This window comes from Myxocyprinus asiaticus, chromosome 6, assembly GCF_019703515.2.
Source record: "Myxocyprinus asiaticus isolate MX2 ecotype Aquarium Trade chromosome 6, UBuf_Myxa_2, whole genome shotgun sequence".
NCBI lineage: Eukaryota > Metazoa > Chordata > Actinopteri > Cypriniformes > Catostomidae > Myxocyprinus > Myxocyprinus asiaticus.
Genome location: NC_059349.1, coordinates 18,673,539 through 18,686,667, shown reverse-complemented (window position 1 = coordinate 18,686,667; position 13,129 = coordinate 18,673,539). Strand labels below are relative to the sequence as shown.

Here is a 13,129-nt window from a genome sequence, read left to right as displayed (position 1 = left end):
ATGCCACCAGCCATACTGCTCGTTCTGTGCATGATTTCCTGCAATACAGGTATGTCAGTGTTCTGCCATTTACAGCGAAGAGGCCGGATCTCAATCCCATTGAGCACGTCTGGGACCTGTTGGATCGGAGTGTGAGGGCTAGGGCCATTCTCCCCAGAAATGTCCGGGAACTTGCAAGTGCCTTGGTGGAAGAGTGGGGTAACCTCTCACAGCAAGAACTGGCAAATCTGGTGCAGTCCATGAGGAGGAGATGCACTGCAGTTCTTAATGCAGCTAGTGCCCCCCCCCCCCCCAGTTTAGGGACACATTATTCCATTTCTGTTAGTCACATGTCTGTGAAATTGTTCAGTTTATGTCTTAGTTGTTGAATCTTTTTATGTTCATACAAATATTTAAACATGTTAAGTTTGCTGAAAATAAAAGTAGTTGAAAGTGAGAGGACATTTCTTTTTTTGCTGAGTTTAGAAATATATAGGCTATATGACAAAGTTTTCACACATACATGAGTTCGCTGGAAAAACAGCATGGGCACAGCCGATGAATTCAGATACTGACCCTTTGTTTCTTTCGATGGTCTGAAATCCTCAGGGGTAAAATGTTCACTGCACACCCTCCAATATTTGAGAGAATGTAGGGGTGTACTAATATCCAGGTTCAGTGCGATAAGCCAGAGCTTCAATTGCTCATGATCATGTATAGGCAATCGATGAAAAGTTAATATTTTTCCCGGCGTGCATTTTCTTTGGGGTATCAAGGTTGAAGTATCCAGGATACACACACCAAATGACCATTTTGAACAATACACTTATACAAATACAAATCTACAGCGAAGACAATTAAACTTTTGTACAGCTCTCCTTCTCTTGTAAACGATGTCACACTTCCTGCCTCCTCCTCCACGCGTGACTTTACCAACGAGCTTATGTCATCCCTCTCATGAGCGCGCATCTCAGAGATGTACAAAGCGAACATTTGTAGTTAAAAAGTATATAAGTATTGTTTTGTTTCTAAAAATAATCAATCCTTTGGGTTCAGAAGAATTTTATTTGTCGACTGGAGTCGTGTGGATTATTTTGATGCACCCTAAATATGCATTTTGGACCTTGGAACTTGCATTGTTTAAAGGAGGAGGCCTGAAATGAAATCCTAAAAATCTTAAATTCTGTTTTAATGAAGAAAGAAACTCAGATACATCTTGGATGGCCTGAGGGTGAGTAAATTATCAGCAAATTTTCATTTTTGGGTGAACTATTCCTTTAAAGCGCCCCTGCTAAAGAAATAAGTCATACAGATTCGGAACAACATGAGGGTGAATAAATTATGATAGACTTTTCATTTTTGGATTAACTAATCCTTTAAAGCTGTATTCAGGGTAACTCAGTGTATGGGGTAAGATAAATGAAATGTTTCTATGACATAGTCTTTTTAATGAAAGTATTGGATTGTTCACCAGATTACAGATAATTACTGATATCAATCATTTAAATGTCCTTGACCTAAAGTTTAATAAGGGAGTTTAATTCAAGGAAACAAATGACAAGTTTTTGCTTTGGGTGGCAAAATTTAGAAGGCAAATGCTTCACCCACCTGTCTCTGATTGCGTTTTTCTCCTTCTCATATTCTTTAAACACACACACACACACACACACACACACACACACACACTTTCAAACCCGAATTCAAACCCAATCGCTCCACAAAAGGAAAAGATAATCTAATTAAAATCAGCCCTCCTCAGTTTCCATCTCCTCCTCCTCGTTCTCCTTACAGACAGTAGAGAAAGTCTGTTTCCATGACAACGGGGATAATTAAGGGTGAAGAAGTGCAATCCCATAATGACATGTTGAATTGGCCAGAAAAGGTTAATATCACTTACCCATACCTGGACTTAATGGTAACTGGGATAAAAAAAAAAAATTCACTCATACTTCCCTACAAAGCCTGACCATAAATTAACCAAACCAACATGACAAATTATAATAATACGTATGAGATATCGTACATATCGTACAAATTGGCTTGTATGAAAAGGTACAACTTTTCTTCCCATACAGACCAACCAATCAACAAACAGAATTTCAAATCGATACAATACATAACATTTTAGCTAGCCTTCTATCCAAAACTTTATTTTAAGAAAGGAAATGTCTGTGAAAAAATGTGGTTACTCATTCCATATTTATTTCAAATTCTGCAATACAAATGACTGATATGTCAATAACCTGTAATACGATTCCCTTTTCTCATTCCAAACACAGATGTTTTCTGTCTTCCATGGTACACAAGTTATTTTTATGTTAAGGTTTAGGGTTTGGGTAAGGGATTACACTTTATGGTTAGGTTTAGGTTTGGGTTAGAATTTAAACTTAAACGTAAAAAAACGTCATAACATTGATCATTGGCTCGTTTATTTTTCTCTGGAATAAAAGTCATACAGCCAACATGTACGATTTCTTACGAATTTGCCATCTCATTCGTCATCTATTATTACAAGTTGTCATGAGACCGGGTTGAACCAAACCTATCTGTTATGGGACAGATCATAGTAAGAGACCTGTTTTTTGTCACAACTCAATTTTGACAAAATGTGTTACTGTGTTTTGCTTTGCAGGGCAACATAATTTTTGCAGTATCGTAATATAGCAGTAAAATTGCTCATAAGAATCCTTAAGCAAATAAGCTATGCAGAGACAAAGGGGATGAAAGCTTTAAGTATCATACTTTTTATTCTTAAACAATCATATTTCATTCTGCTTTATAATATCAATGCATATTTTATACATCTCATTATTCATAATGCATATATGATAGCGTTTCAATAAGGTGAAAACATCTGCAAACATGAAAAACAAAGAGTTCTGTTTTGTACACAGCAAAAGGAAACACCCACATTACAGTGTTTCATTTTCTGGAAACCCATTTGACCTGGACATTCTTGTTGCGTGCCTGTTTTTACACTCTTCTAAGGTCTTCACATACACGTACTGTTCTATCCAGTTGACCAGTTCTCAGTTTAGTAGAAACGTACTGTATTCGTTTAAGTCTCTTAGTTTTCTTTACTTTGCACCTCATTACTGAAGACTTGGGCACAGCTCTCATGGCATCTTTAATGGAAGACTTATGAATAAAGCTTTTTTCTTAAACAGACTTTGCCACTGTTCTTATGGGTTGATTATTCACAATCAGCCTGCCCTGTTTAGGCCGGCTTCCTGGAAACCCGTGTGGGGGAAACACAACTGGCCTTCTTTGTGCTTTAGTCTGGAGAGGGCTGGTGTGAAAGTCACACATCTAAGACTAGGGCTTCCTGAGTTGAAAATGCTTGTTAGATTTTGAGCTGAATATTACAACTTTTAATTGTATTTATTTTTTTGCTGCTGCTATTGTTGTTTGTTCATATTTCATTTAAGATTGCTTGGGTGCAAGGGAATTTGTGAGTAATTCACAGGAAATTTCCTACATACTATTTAAAGCTGTCCATCGTAATAAAGAGCACTGCACTCCAGCTAAGGCCAAGCAGCAGTAGAGCAATTGAATAGTGCCACATACACACATACAGTGTACTTGTGCCGGACATATGTGCGTCAAGGCGGGCAAAATTTTTAAAGAAAGTGTCGCATGAATATTAAATCCCATAAATGAATAAGCAGCTTAATGCTCCAAGACCACTCCAAAAGCTTTCTGTACCTCTGTGCTGCCTTAAGTGAGCTTTATCATCTGAAATAACTCAGCACACATTTCTACATTCACTTTCTTGAAATGCCAGTAGTCTGGTGTCCCAAAGTGCATTCACCTCTCAGGAAATACAAACCCAAAATGCTTAGGCAGATCTCCATAATATCCAAAAACAGAAATAATAGTAATGGCATTGAGACAAGAGAGAAGAATTTCCCATTTTTCTTGATGAGAGTAAAGCATGAGACATTCACATGGAAATGAACACATATGAGAGAATGTTTTAAAGCTAATCACAGCATAAATCCCCAAAAAAATATTACTATTGTTGTGAATCAAATGACTGCCCATTGACCTTTTTTTTTTTTTTTTTTTTGTGCATAAAATGGGAGTTCATGTCCTGATTAGAACTGTAACATGTATTTGTCTTTTTTACCCCCTTCTGTGTTCTAAAAGTTTTCACAGGCAAGAGTTAAGTTTGTCATCTTGTTTTAGCATGTAGTACTTGGAGGCGCAAGGGGACGAGGCTGCTTTGCCACAGTGTTTGAGTCCTGCTATGTGGAGTCCTTTTTGACCACTTTGCCTCCATTCATTGTTGGAGTTCCTGAGCTTTTCCTGGAGCGTTGCTTCTCTTCTATCTCATGCAGTGAAGGCTCTCTGTACATGCAAACTGCAACATACAAACATATCATGAGATTAATACTCAGTACTTTTAATGGCATTCATTAAGAGTAATTGTGAGATTCATGATTTATGATTGATTTTATACACTGGAAAAAAAAGCTCAATTATATTAAGTAAAATAAACAGTACCAGTAAATCCAACCAGATCTAATCATGTTCATTCCCCTTATTAAAATACAAATTGAAGCTCCAAATTATTATTGTTATTATTATTATTCTTTTGGTAAATTCATTCAAATATTGTGAATTATCCATCAGAACACAACTACAGCATAATGTAAGAGGTACTAAACCTTCCTCAAGTGTTCTTCTCTCAGACAGTGATAGAGCAGCTGTATTTGCTCTTCTAAATTGCACACATACTCCACATAAGTGTATTAACTTGCAGTGAACAAGGTTTAACTTAAGCCCAAAGTATACCTCGGTTTTGACGCAAACACTAAGCATCTGTGTATATTCGGACGCTAGCCTTTCAAAGTATACTTCATCTGACTGTGTGTGCATACACAGGCGATTGGCACATGGGTGCTATGACTAATACAAGATACTGGACTATTTCTCCTCAGTAGTTTAAACCCATAAAGATGTCTTTATTGTCCTTCAGACTAGAGTGAAACAAATGCAGGTATCTCCAGACCTCCTCACATACACGCTCTTGACTGTTTCCACATTCATCTCCTGATGTTTACTGGTGATTACATCTTCTTCTAGTGCTTCTTCATGACAGCAACAGCTCAAATGTGAGTGTTGCCACCTTGTGAACACACTAATAAGTGCAAAAAATTCCAGGCGAATGTGCATTCTGTGCATTCAAAGACACGTGGTTAGAAAAAGCAGGCTGCACGCGTTCCCGGACTATTGGACTAAAGCGAGAAATGGAAAGACAATTTGAAATAATTTTTTAGGAATTATGAAATATAAAGGTGGAGATGGGGAGGTGGAGGGATGGCGGAAGAATCGTTGCCGGAGTGAGGGAAGTATATCCTTGGGAAATGATTGGCAGGTCAAGATGAACAAGCTCCTCCCAAACTTACATTTGGTTCTTCATTTAATTGCCAACAACAACTATTTACGCTCCACATAAGCCCCTATACTTTGCGCGGGCCTACATAATACAATTTTCAGATGCCCTATACACAGCTCAGCTGAAATAACTAAATTTGTTCTGATTGACTTTAAATAATTTAAATAAGAAAACATAAGAACACAGAAAACATATTTAAAAACAATGTGGGGGAAATTCACTTAACCACTTTCACCACTTTTGCGCATGGTATTTTAGCGCAGAAACCTGCATCTTATTCACTAACCACCAGCAATCTAGTTTAAGCAGACGCAATCAGCGGTGAAATTGTGCTGCGTCTTGAATATTTAAATTAAGTCATTGTGATTCCTTTCAGTGCAAACACCCCAGCTTTCTATGTAGATTTGGCTCATTACACTGTAGATTGGGCTTCATTCACAAAAATTGCCCTGTGCAATTTACATTGCACTATTACTGCCTGATTGAAAGCAGGCGGTAAAATTAATTTTATTTAAAAAGTGTTTGTTTACATTTTCAATCAATCTTATCAGCAGTAATTCATCATATAACGATCAAATGATAGAGAAGAGTCTTATATCTGGCATATATCCAGATGTGTGGTGTAGTCAAGAGCACTTTTGGCATGTTAAAGAGATGATTGAGGTGTCTGGATCACAGTAGCAGGGTGATGCTGAGTGTGTCAGATCACAGTGGTCTGCTGCATCCACCATTATATAGTGCTCAGAATCGGAATTTTGTGTGCAAATTTGCATTTAGCAGCGATTTTGTGGGCACGTTTGCGCCATTGTCTGATTTGGATTATTCCATAGGTGAATTAGGCGCTAAACCAGCGTGGACAACACATGCAAATAACTGGTGCTTTTACTGGGCACAATTCATTCTTGTTAAATTCCCTCCAGAATTACTACTGAGTAAAATGAAAAACATAATTCAAATTAATGTAAAGAGCTACATTTTATTCCAGTTTACTAAGGTCCAGAGTTATTTATTTTTTCAGTGTACTTGAGAGCAGCATTTTACATTTTTTATTTTTATTTAAGATAAAATTTAGAGTTTTATATTAACTGAAGAAATGTTTAAATATTAAAGTCAACATGAAAAAAAAAAAAAGAAAAGATTTTCCTAACACACATTCCTGGTTTATTATGCGTGATTCATCTGTAAACCTTATTTCAAAGAAATACAAATATCTTGGTAATGACAACAGAATGTGTTTCATCAAAATGAAATTAACTTGCTCCACTCTGTAACAACTTTACTTTTCAGCCCTTTTTATTTTTCAACCCCTCCAACCAACTCGCTCCCTTCTGGCATAGTATGTAACTCAAACTTTTCACGAACCAATTAATTCTCTAAAAAAAAGTCACAATTTTTCTCATTGTTCTGTTTCACTCTGAAATACATGAGATTACAGAAGTAAATCTTTTTATGTTGACTTTAAAGCAGGAATAAATTTCATTGAAACATTACAATACACTTGGCTGAGTAACCTGTTCTGTGATCTAATTGGTTAAACATGATTCATTAAAAATAAATTACTGACATTTTTGAATGTCTTTGTTTATTTTTGGAACTGATTATAGTATGACAGAATGATGTTTGAAATACACTGTTGAGAATGACAATACCTTCAATGGGTCTTGGTACAAAGTGTGAGGAGGGCTTGGTTTTCTTTACTCGATTCCCCTTCATGACATGTCCCTCCTTGGTGAGTCCCAGGAACCAGGCTCGACCAGACTCCTGCTGACGGTACATGGTGGATGAGTAGATAACGTAGTAGTTCTCAAACACGGACTCCTTGAATTTGCACTCAGGTGTGAACATCTCCTGAGGATCAAAAAAACAACAATTTGTCCTTTTATTGGGTGGGTAAAGGAGTTAGAAAGGTCACACATTCCTAATGAAGTGGTCACCAGGGAGGCTGCCAGGAGTAGTGCGGTGGATAGAAGGACTCTGAAAAGTGTGTGTTTGTGTGTGAATGTGTTCATGTGTGTGTGTACAGAACAGCCGCTGATCTGTGGGGGTTAGACAGAGGTAGCAGGAGTTAGCGTCTCTTATCTGGGTCAGGTGACATGCTGTCAGGCAGCAGACGCTACCCTGCTAGGGAGGCAGCAGAGGAAAGCGTGGCTTGGAGTACTCTTTCCAAAACTGATGAACCTAAGACCTCCATTTGACCACAATGCAGAGGTCCTTCCTGCACCTGTCCACACCAGGACTGTGAAGTTCGACCTTTGAATATTTAAGAGGTTGGTGAGAATATTTACATCAGTGGAATAAAATAACAGTCTGTGCTAATGTTAAATCAAGATTTTAAGTTAAAGCATTCTTTTATTTACAAATAATATTAATAGCATAGCAATTTTAGTGAAAAGTGGTAGCATCTTCAACATCTTTTTCTTTTTTTGTCATTTTGTTAACATTTGCTTTTCAATTTTTCAAAATCTTAAAACTTTGTTTATTTCCAGGTTTAAATTAGATTTTGAATCCCAGATTATTAATGTTGTCTCCTTCAGCTAGTCTCATTACAGCTTGAAATAATTAGTATGATATGGCAAAATCATAAGATTTTGGCTCGTGCGAAAAGGTACAACCTTTATTCCCAAAGAGACCAACCACTCAACAAACATAATTTCAAAACGATGCAATACAGGCATCAAATTTTAGCTAGCCTTTTATCCAACACTTTATTTTCAGAAAAGAAATGTCTGTGAACAAATCTGGTTACTCATTCAATATTTACTTATGCAATACAATTGACTCATGTATGTCGATAACCTGTAATTGTCTCGTTCCAAACCCCGATGTTTTCTTTCTTCCATAATACACCAAACTTATTATATTAAAATCATGGTTAGGTTTAGAGGTTGGGTAAGGAGTTACACTTTTAGGTTTAGGGTTGGTTTTCTATAGGAAAAAACATAATAACATTGATTGTTTCTTTGTTTTATTTGTCTCTATAGAAGTAAAAGTTATAAGTTTTGGTACGAGTCAACTCTGATTTCTTGATAGCTTGTCAGACTATACTGTCACCACATGATATTTCATATTTCATGTCAAGTACCCAACTTGTGTGTCTCTAATTCAGCTAATGTCTTTTTTTGGTTGGTAAACTCAGGTTCAGAACAGCATTTTAGGGTGCTTTCACATTTGGTTTGATTGCTTGGTCTGAACTTGAGTTCGTATCCTCCCCCTGCCCCTGCTGGTCTCTGTTCACATCATATTATTTGGGTCCGAACTGCAGTCTAATTGCGTTATCAACGTGAGTACAAGCAGCAGCTGTTTACTACTATAACTAGGTAACAACGACACTGTAAATAAGAATCGTTGAGCAAACTTAAATATCCAACGCAACATGATGCAGTAAGGTTTTTGGGTTCTCTCAATGACGTTTGAATAATTGTCCTCAGTAACATTGCTTGTTTATTCAATGTGAATTTGTTTGTTAACTAAATGCAAAAATTCTTGTTGAGAGAACTACTAATTTCTAGTTCAGCCAACTAACAATTCACAATGTGAGAACTTTCATTTTGTCACCATTTAAAGTAAGTTTATATGAAGTTCCCAGCAATCTTTGCCTCTGAAGAGAGAGGTATGTCTTGCGAGGCAAGGCGGTATGAACAATTGTTTGATGTAGACACACAATAGACCTCAATCCTTAACACACAAACCTGACTAATGGTGACAATCAACAAACCTCATTAAGTTAAAAGATGAGCTCCTAACATCACCACACAACTATTAACTAACAGTGCCAACAGTGCCAAAAACAACAACAACAACAAAAAGCATAAATAAAGTCAGCAAACAGCAAGGAACAAGCCTAAAACACTAACCACATAATTTATTTATGTTGCAGTGCATGCTGGGAACTCACACATCAGCAACACTGTTCAACATGAAATTGTTCATTCAGACAACTCTGTTTGACTAGTTGGGACAAAATTTGAGGGACTATTGTTGGTCTAACATGTGTTTTTATATAGATGCAAAGTAATTTACATTTTGAGTTTCTGTGACTCAAAAACCCCCATAAGCTGGATAAAATGCAATTTAATTTTTTACATCAGCTTCGCTTTTTTTTTTTTTTTTAAAGTATTCATCTCTTTGGATTTACCAACTAAACTTTACATGCACAGAATGACACATGTGTTTGTCTGCCACGGATGCACTGAATGTTCAATGCTGTGATGAATGTTGCCGTTTGTCTGCCGTGAGCCCGCGGATGCATTGCAGAGATGTGAGGAATGTAAGCTGTTCTCTGATGGTGATTTATTTGGAGACAAGCAAGTATGAGAAATGCATTATACCATAATAATAAAGATGGGAATTATACGTCATCACAAGCGGTTGACGTTCACAATGTGGTACAATTGCATTCATATCAGCAGCAAACCGTACCAGAGTTCACATGAACCGTACCCCAGACCAACTTTTTAAGCGTACTCGTGTGCGATTCGCAGGTGTGCACCCGAGTTCGGAAAACAGCGTTCACATCATCCAAACTAACTGAAATTTGACGTCATTCAAACCCAGTTGCGCACCAAAAGTGCTAGTGTGAAAGCACCCTCAAAAACAACAGTAAAAAATAAATAAGAGAAGAAAAAACAGAGAAACAAATCAGCAGTGTTTGTTCAGAAAAGAACAGATAATGAATAGCATTTATTCTGCTGGCACACCTTATCAGTAGGGCAATGTGACATTTTGAGCAGAGAACAAATTAAACATTTAATTTAAATTCCAACAGAACCATTGTTCTCAAGAAGACTGGAAATTGCTATTGGGGAAACATGGCATGATGTGCCTTTCTCTCTTACACATTAGCAAGCTCTAATGAAATAAACCTCCTCAGCTGCTCATCGAGTGTGCCTTCACTAAACATTAGGTGAATGTATTTACTTTCAAAACTCGTTTCAATTTTTGGCAGCGTAAACTGGTGTAAAACAGTCAAATATGGCCATCAGTGACCAATAAGGCAAAAGAAGCTCTCATCTCGATGTAGAGCGAAGCATCAGCCAGTTAAATTGAGGGAGAATAAAGAAAATGGACTGAGTAAATGAACCATAAACACTGCAGAAGACTGACATTTGGATAATCAAAGGTCAGATGTGCTGCTGAGTTTGCAGAATGACTAAAAACATGGAGAAAAGCCTAATAGCCTGATAAATGTGAAACTATTAATGCTGGTGTGCATGTTTAATATAACAAAGCAAAAAGACCTGACACATCAGGTATAAAAGAAGATAAAGGAAGATGAATCTGTTTGAGTCCGGATTGGACAGAGATGCTTAAACTAGATGAATTCTTTATTCTTGAGTTCTCTCTGACAGGTCATTACTATTCAAAGGATAAGGTCAGACAGGGCAACGTCTAGACTGCTGCCTCATTCACATTGGGAGACTGAAAAAGAACACAGTTCCATCTTAGTGAATAAGGCAAGTGTAAAGGACATAAATCCAAATAAAAAGATGTGTAGGGGATACTAATCCAGGATTAAAAAGGCAAAGTCTACTCTACTGCACTTTTCTGGGAGTAAGAAACTGAGATTAAAGTGTTTGCCATCTGATTAAACAGTCCTTTTTGTAAAAGGTGAACTTTCAGTAATTCATTTTTTGAAGATAAGAGGATTTATTTGAACATTTAATGATTACTGCTTTCTGCAAGGTCAAGTGATTATTTTAAGTAATCTAAAACCTTACACGTTGAGTTCTTTTTATGAAATAGCAATTCACTGTTCGTCTGCAACGATTGCAATCAATCATCCAGTTAATCTTCAAATTGTTTTTCTTGGGTGACAAAATATTCCCTGTTTAATTTTGTAAATCAATTCAATTATTCACATCACATCCAAAAGACATCAATTATAAGTAGCATAAGTCGGGCTACGATATATCAACCAACAACCATGCTACTGGAAATGTGATCTATAAGGTCAAACCACTCTGTCCAGGCATGACATACAATTAAATAATGGCAATTTCATCAAATGGCACCACACCCAGTCTATTCTAGAAGAATTTTATAGGACCCAGTTTACTTAGCGATCTGATGCACTCTTTGCTTAAGGCAATCAACATTTACAGCCCTTGTGTTAATCAAACCTCTTCTGCTAATGTAAGGGCAGAGAGGGAGATATTCAGGCTTGCATGCAGAGTATGTGGTGGTATGTGTGTGTTTGTGTACATAATGTATATTGGCAGGGTACTTACCTGCAGGGTGTTGTGATGCATCTAGTGCAGTTTTGGGGTCCAGGAAGCAGAGAGCATCTGTGGTCAGTACATAGCCTCTCCCTCACCAAGACTCCTACCATGCCTCCTCGCGGCAACCTGCGGAAACTGGAGTTTTGCGACCTCAAGCTGAACCAGTAGGGGATCTCGGAGTTGCAGTGGTCCCTAGAGGTGTCTCACCAACCACTGCCCCACTGCCACATGGGTAAGCCGAGGATGGCGTGATAGCTAGGGAAGTAAACCCTAATTACAAATCTGCATCTGGGGACATGCACAGGTGGTATCCAATAGACCGGATTTTTCAGCAGTCCTATACAGCTTTGGCCAGACGAAGGTCGTCATGAGTCTCTCATGGCAATGGAATCTATCTGGCAGTGCGAAGATGGTGGGAGTATGGACTGCGCTCCGAAACCCTCACCTTAATCACCTCCTTGTGCAAGCTCCTTGCTTCAAACCCTACCCCCCTGAGTCCAGCGGCAATGTGGAATGGTAGTGGGTACAGGCCAATGATGTGGCTGGGGGTACTTAGCCATACTATGCACACAGGTGGTAATGGAGTGATGGCCGTTGAGATGCGGGATGGAGCAGTGTATCTCTTCGGCAGCTTCCATTATGACTGCGCAGCACAACAATGCTCACGCTTGTAGGGGAAGGACCTAGAAAAGGTGGTCTAAAAATTGTCTGCTTCAACAATTCTGGGCAGAAAACTGCAGCTATCGGAGCATACCCCTTTGAGGTTGAAAGAAGTACTGTAGAAAATACACTTGCTTGAACATTGCTGCATGGAATGTTCGAACACTTCTGGACATGCAGCCCTCGAATTGAGGAAATATATATTTGACACTGCGGCACTCACAGGCTACATGGAGAGGGCTCCCTGACTGAAGTTGGCGCAGGCTACACCTTATTCTGGAAAGGGGTGCCTGAGGGGACACGTCGCATCCATGGAGTGGGCTTTGCCATAAAAACACACTTGATACAACACATCCCTGAGTCTCCCACTGGCAGTAACGAGAGATCGATGACATGGCATATTCTCTTAACCAAGGGCCATTTTGCCACCCTCATTAGTGCCTATGCACCAACCCTGGAAGCAGAGCAGGATGTAAAAGAGGCATTTTACAGGTCTCTTGACTTCATTATACAGAAAACTCCAGCTGCAGATAAGCTCATCCTCATGGGAGACTTCAATAGGGACAGATCATCATACCTGAAGAGAAGTCCTTGGCCAGCATGGAGTGGGTAAAGTGAATAGCAATGGGCTCAAACTCCTTTCTCTATGCACCAAACATCACCTTGTAATCACCAACACCATCTTCCAGATGAAGAACAAGCTGAAACCACTGTCAACACCCCTGTTCAAAACATTGGCACCTTCTGGACTACATTATCATTCACCAAAAATACAGATAGGATCACCATATGGTCAGATCTAAATTCTGCTTGGAGATTCAACCTTACCATTGTAGAACACCCCCAAATAAAAGGTTTAACTGCCTTGGCC

General features: G+C 38.4%; 1 protein-coding gene across 3 annotated transcripts in view; it reads right to left on the bottom strand.

Annotated features, from left to right (window-relative positions):
- Positions 1-3,891: 3,891 nt before the first annotated feature.
- The window catches only part of LOC127442812 (fibroblast growth factor 12-like), a 48,548-nt gene continuing 39,310 nt past the window's right edge, over positions 3,892-13,129 (bottom strand). For all 3 annotated transcript variants that reach the window (XM_051701022.1, XM_051701020.1, XM_051701021.1), the window contains 2 exons: positions 7,030-7,228; positions 3,892-4,342 (listed from right to left, as the gene is read on the bottom strand). In XM_051701022.1, coding sequence (XP_051556982.1) covers positions 4,227-4,342; positions 7,030-7,228 — 315 coding nt within the window. In that variant the 3' untranslated portion in view covers positions 3,892-4,226. The remainder of the gene's footprint in view (positions 4,343-7,029; positions 7,229-13,129) is intronic.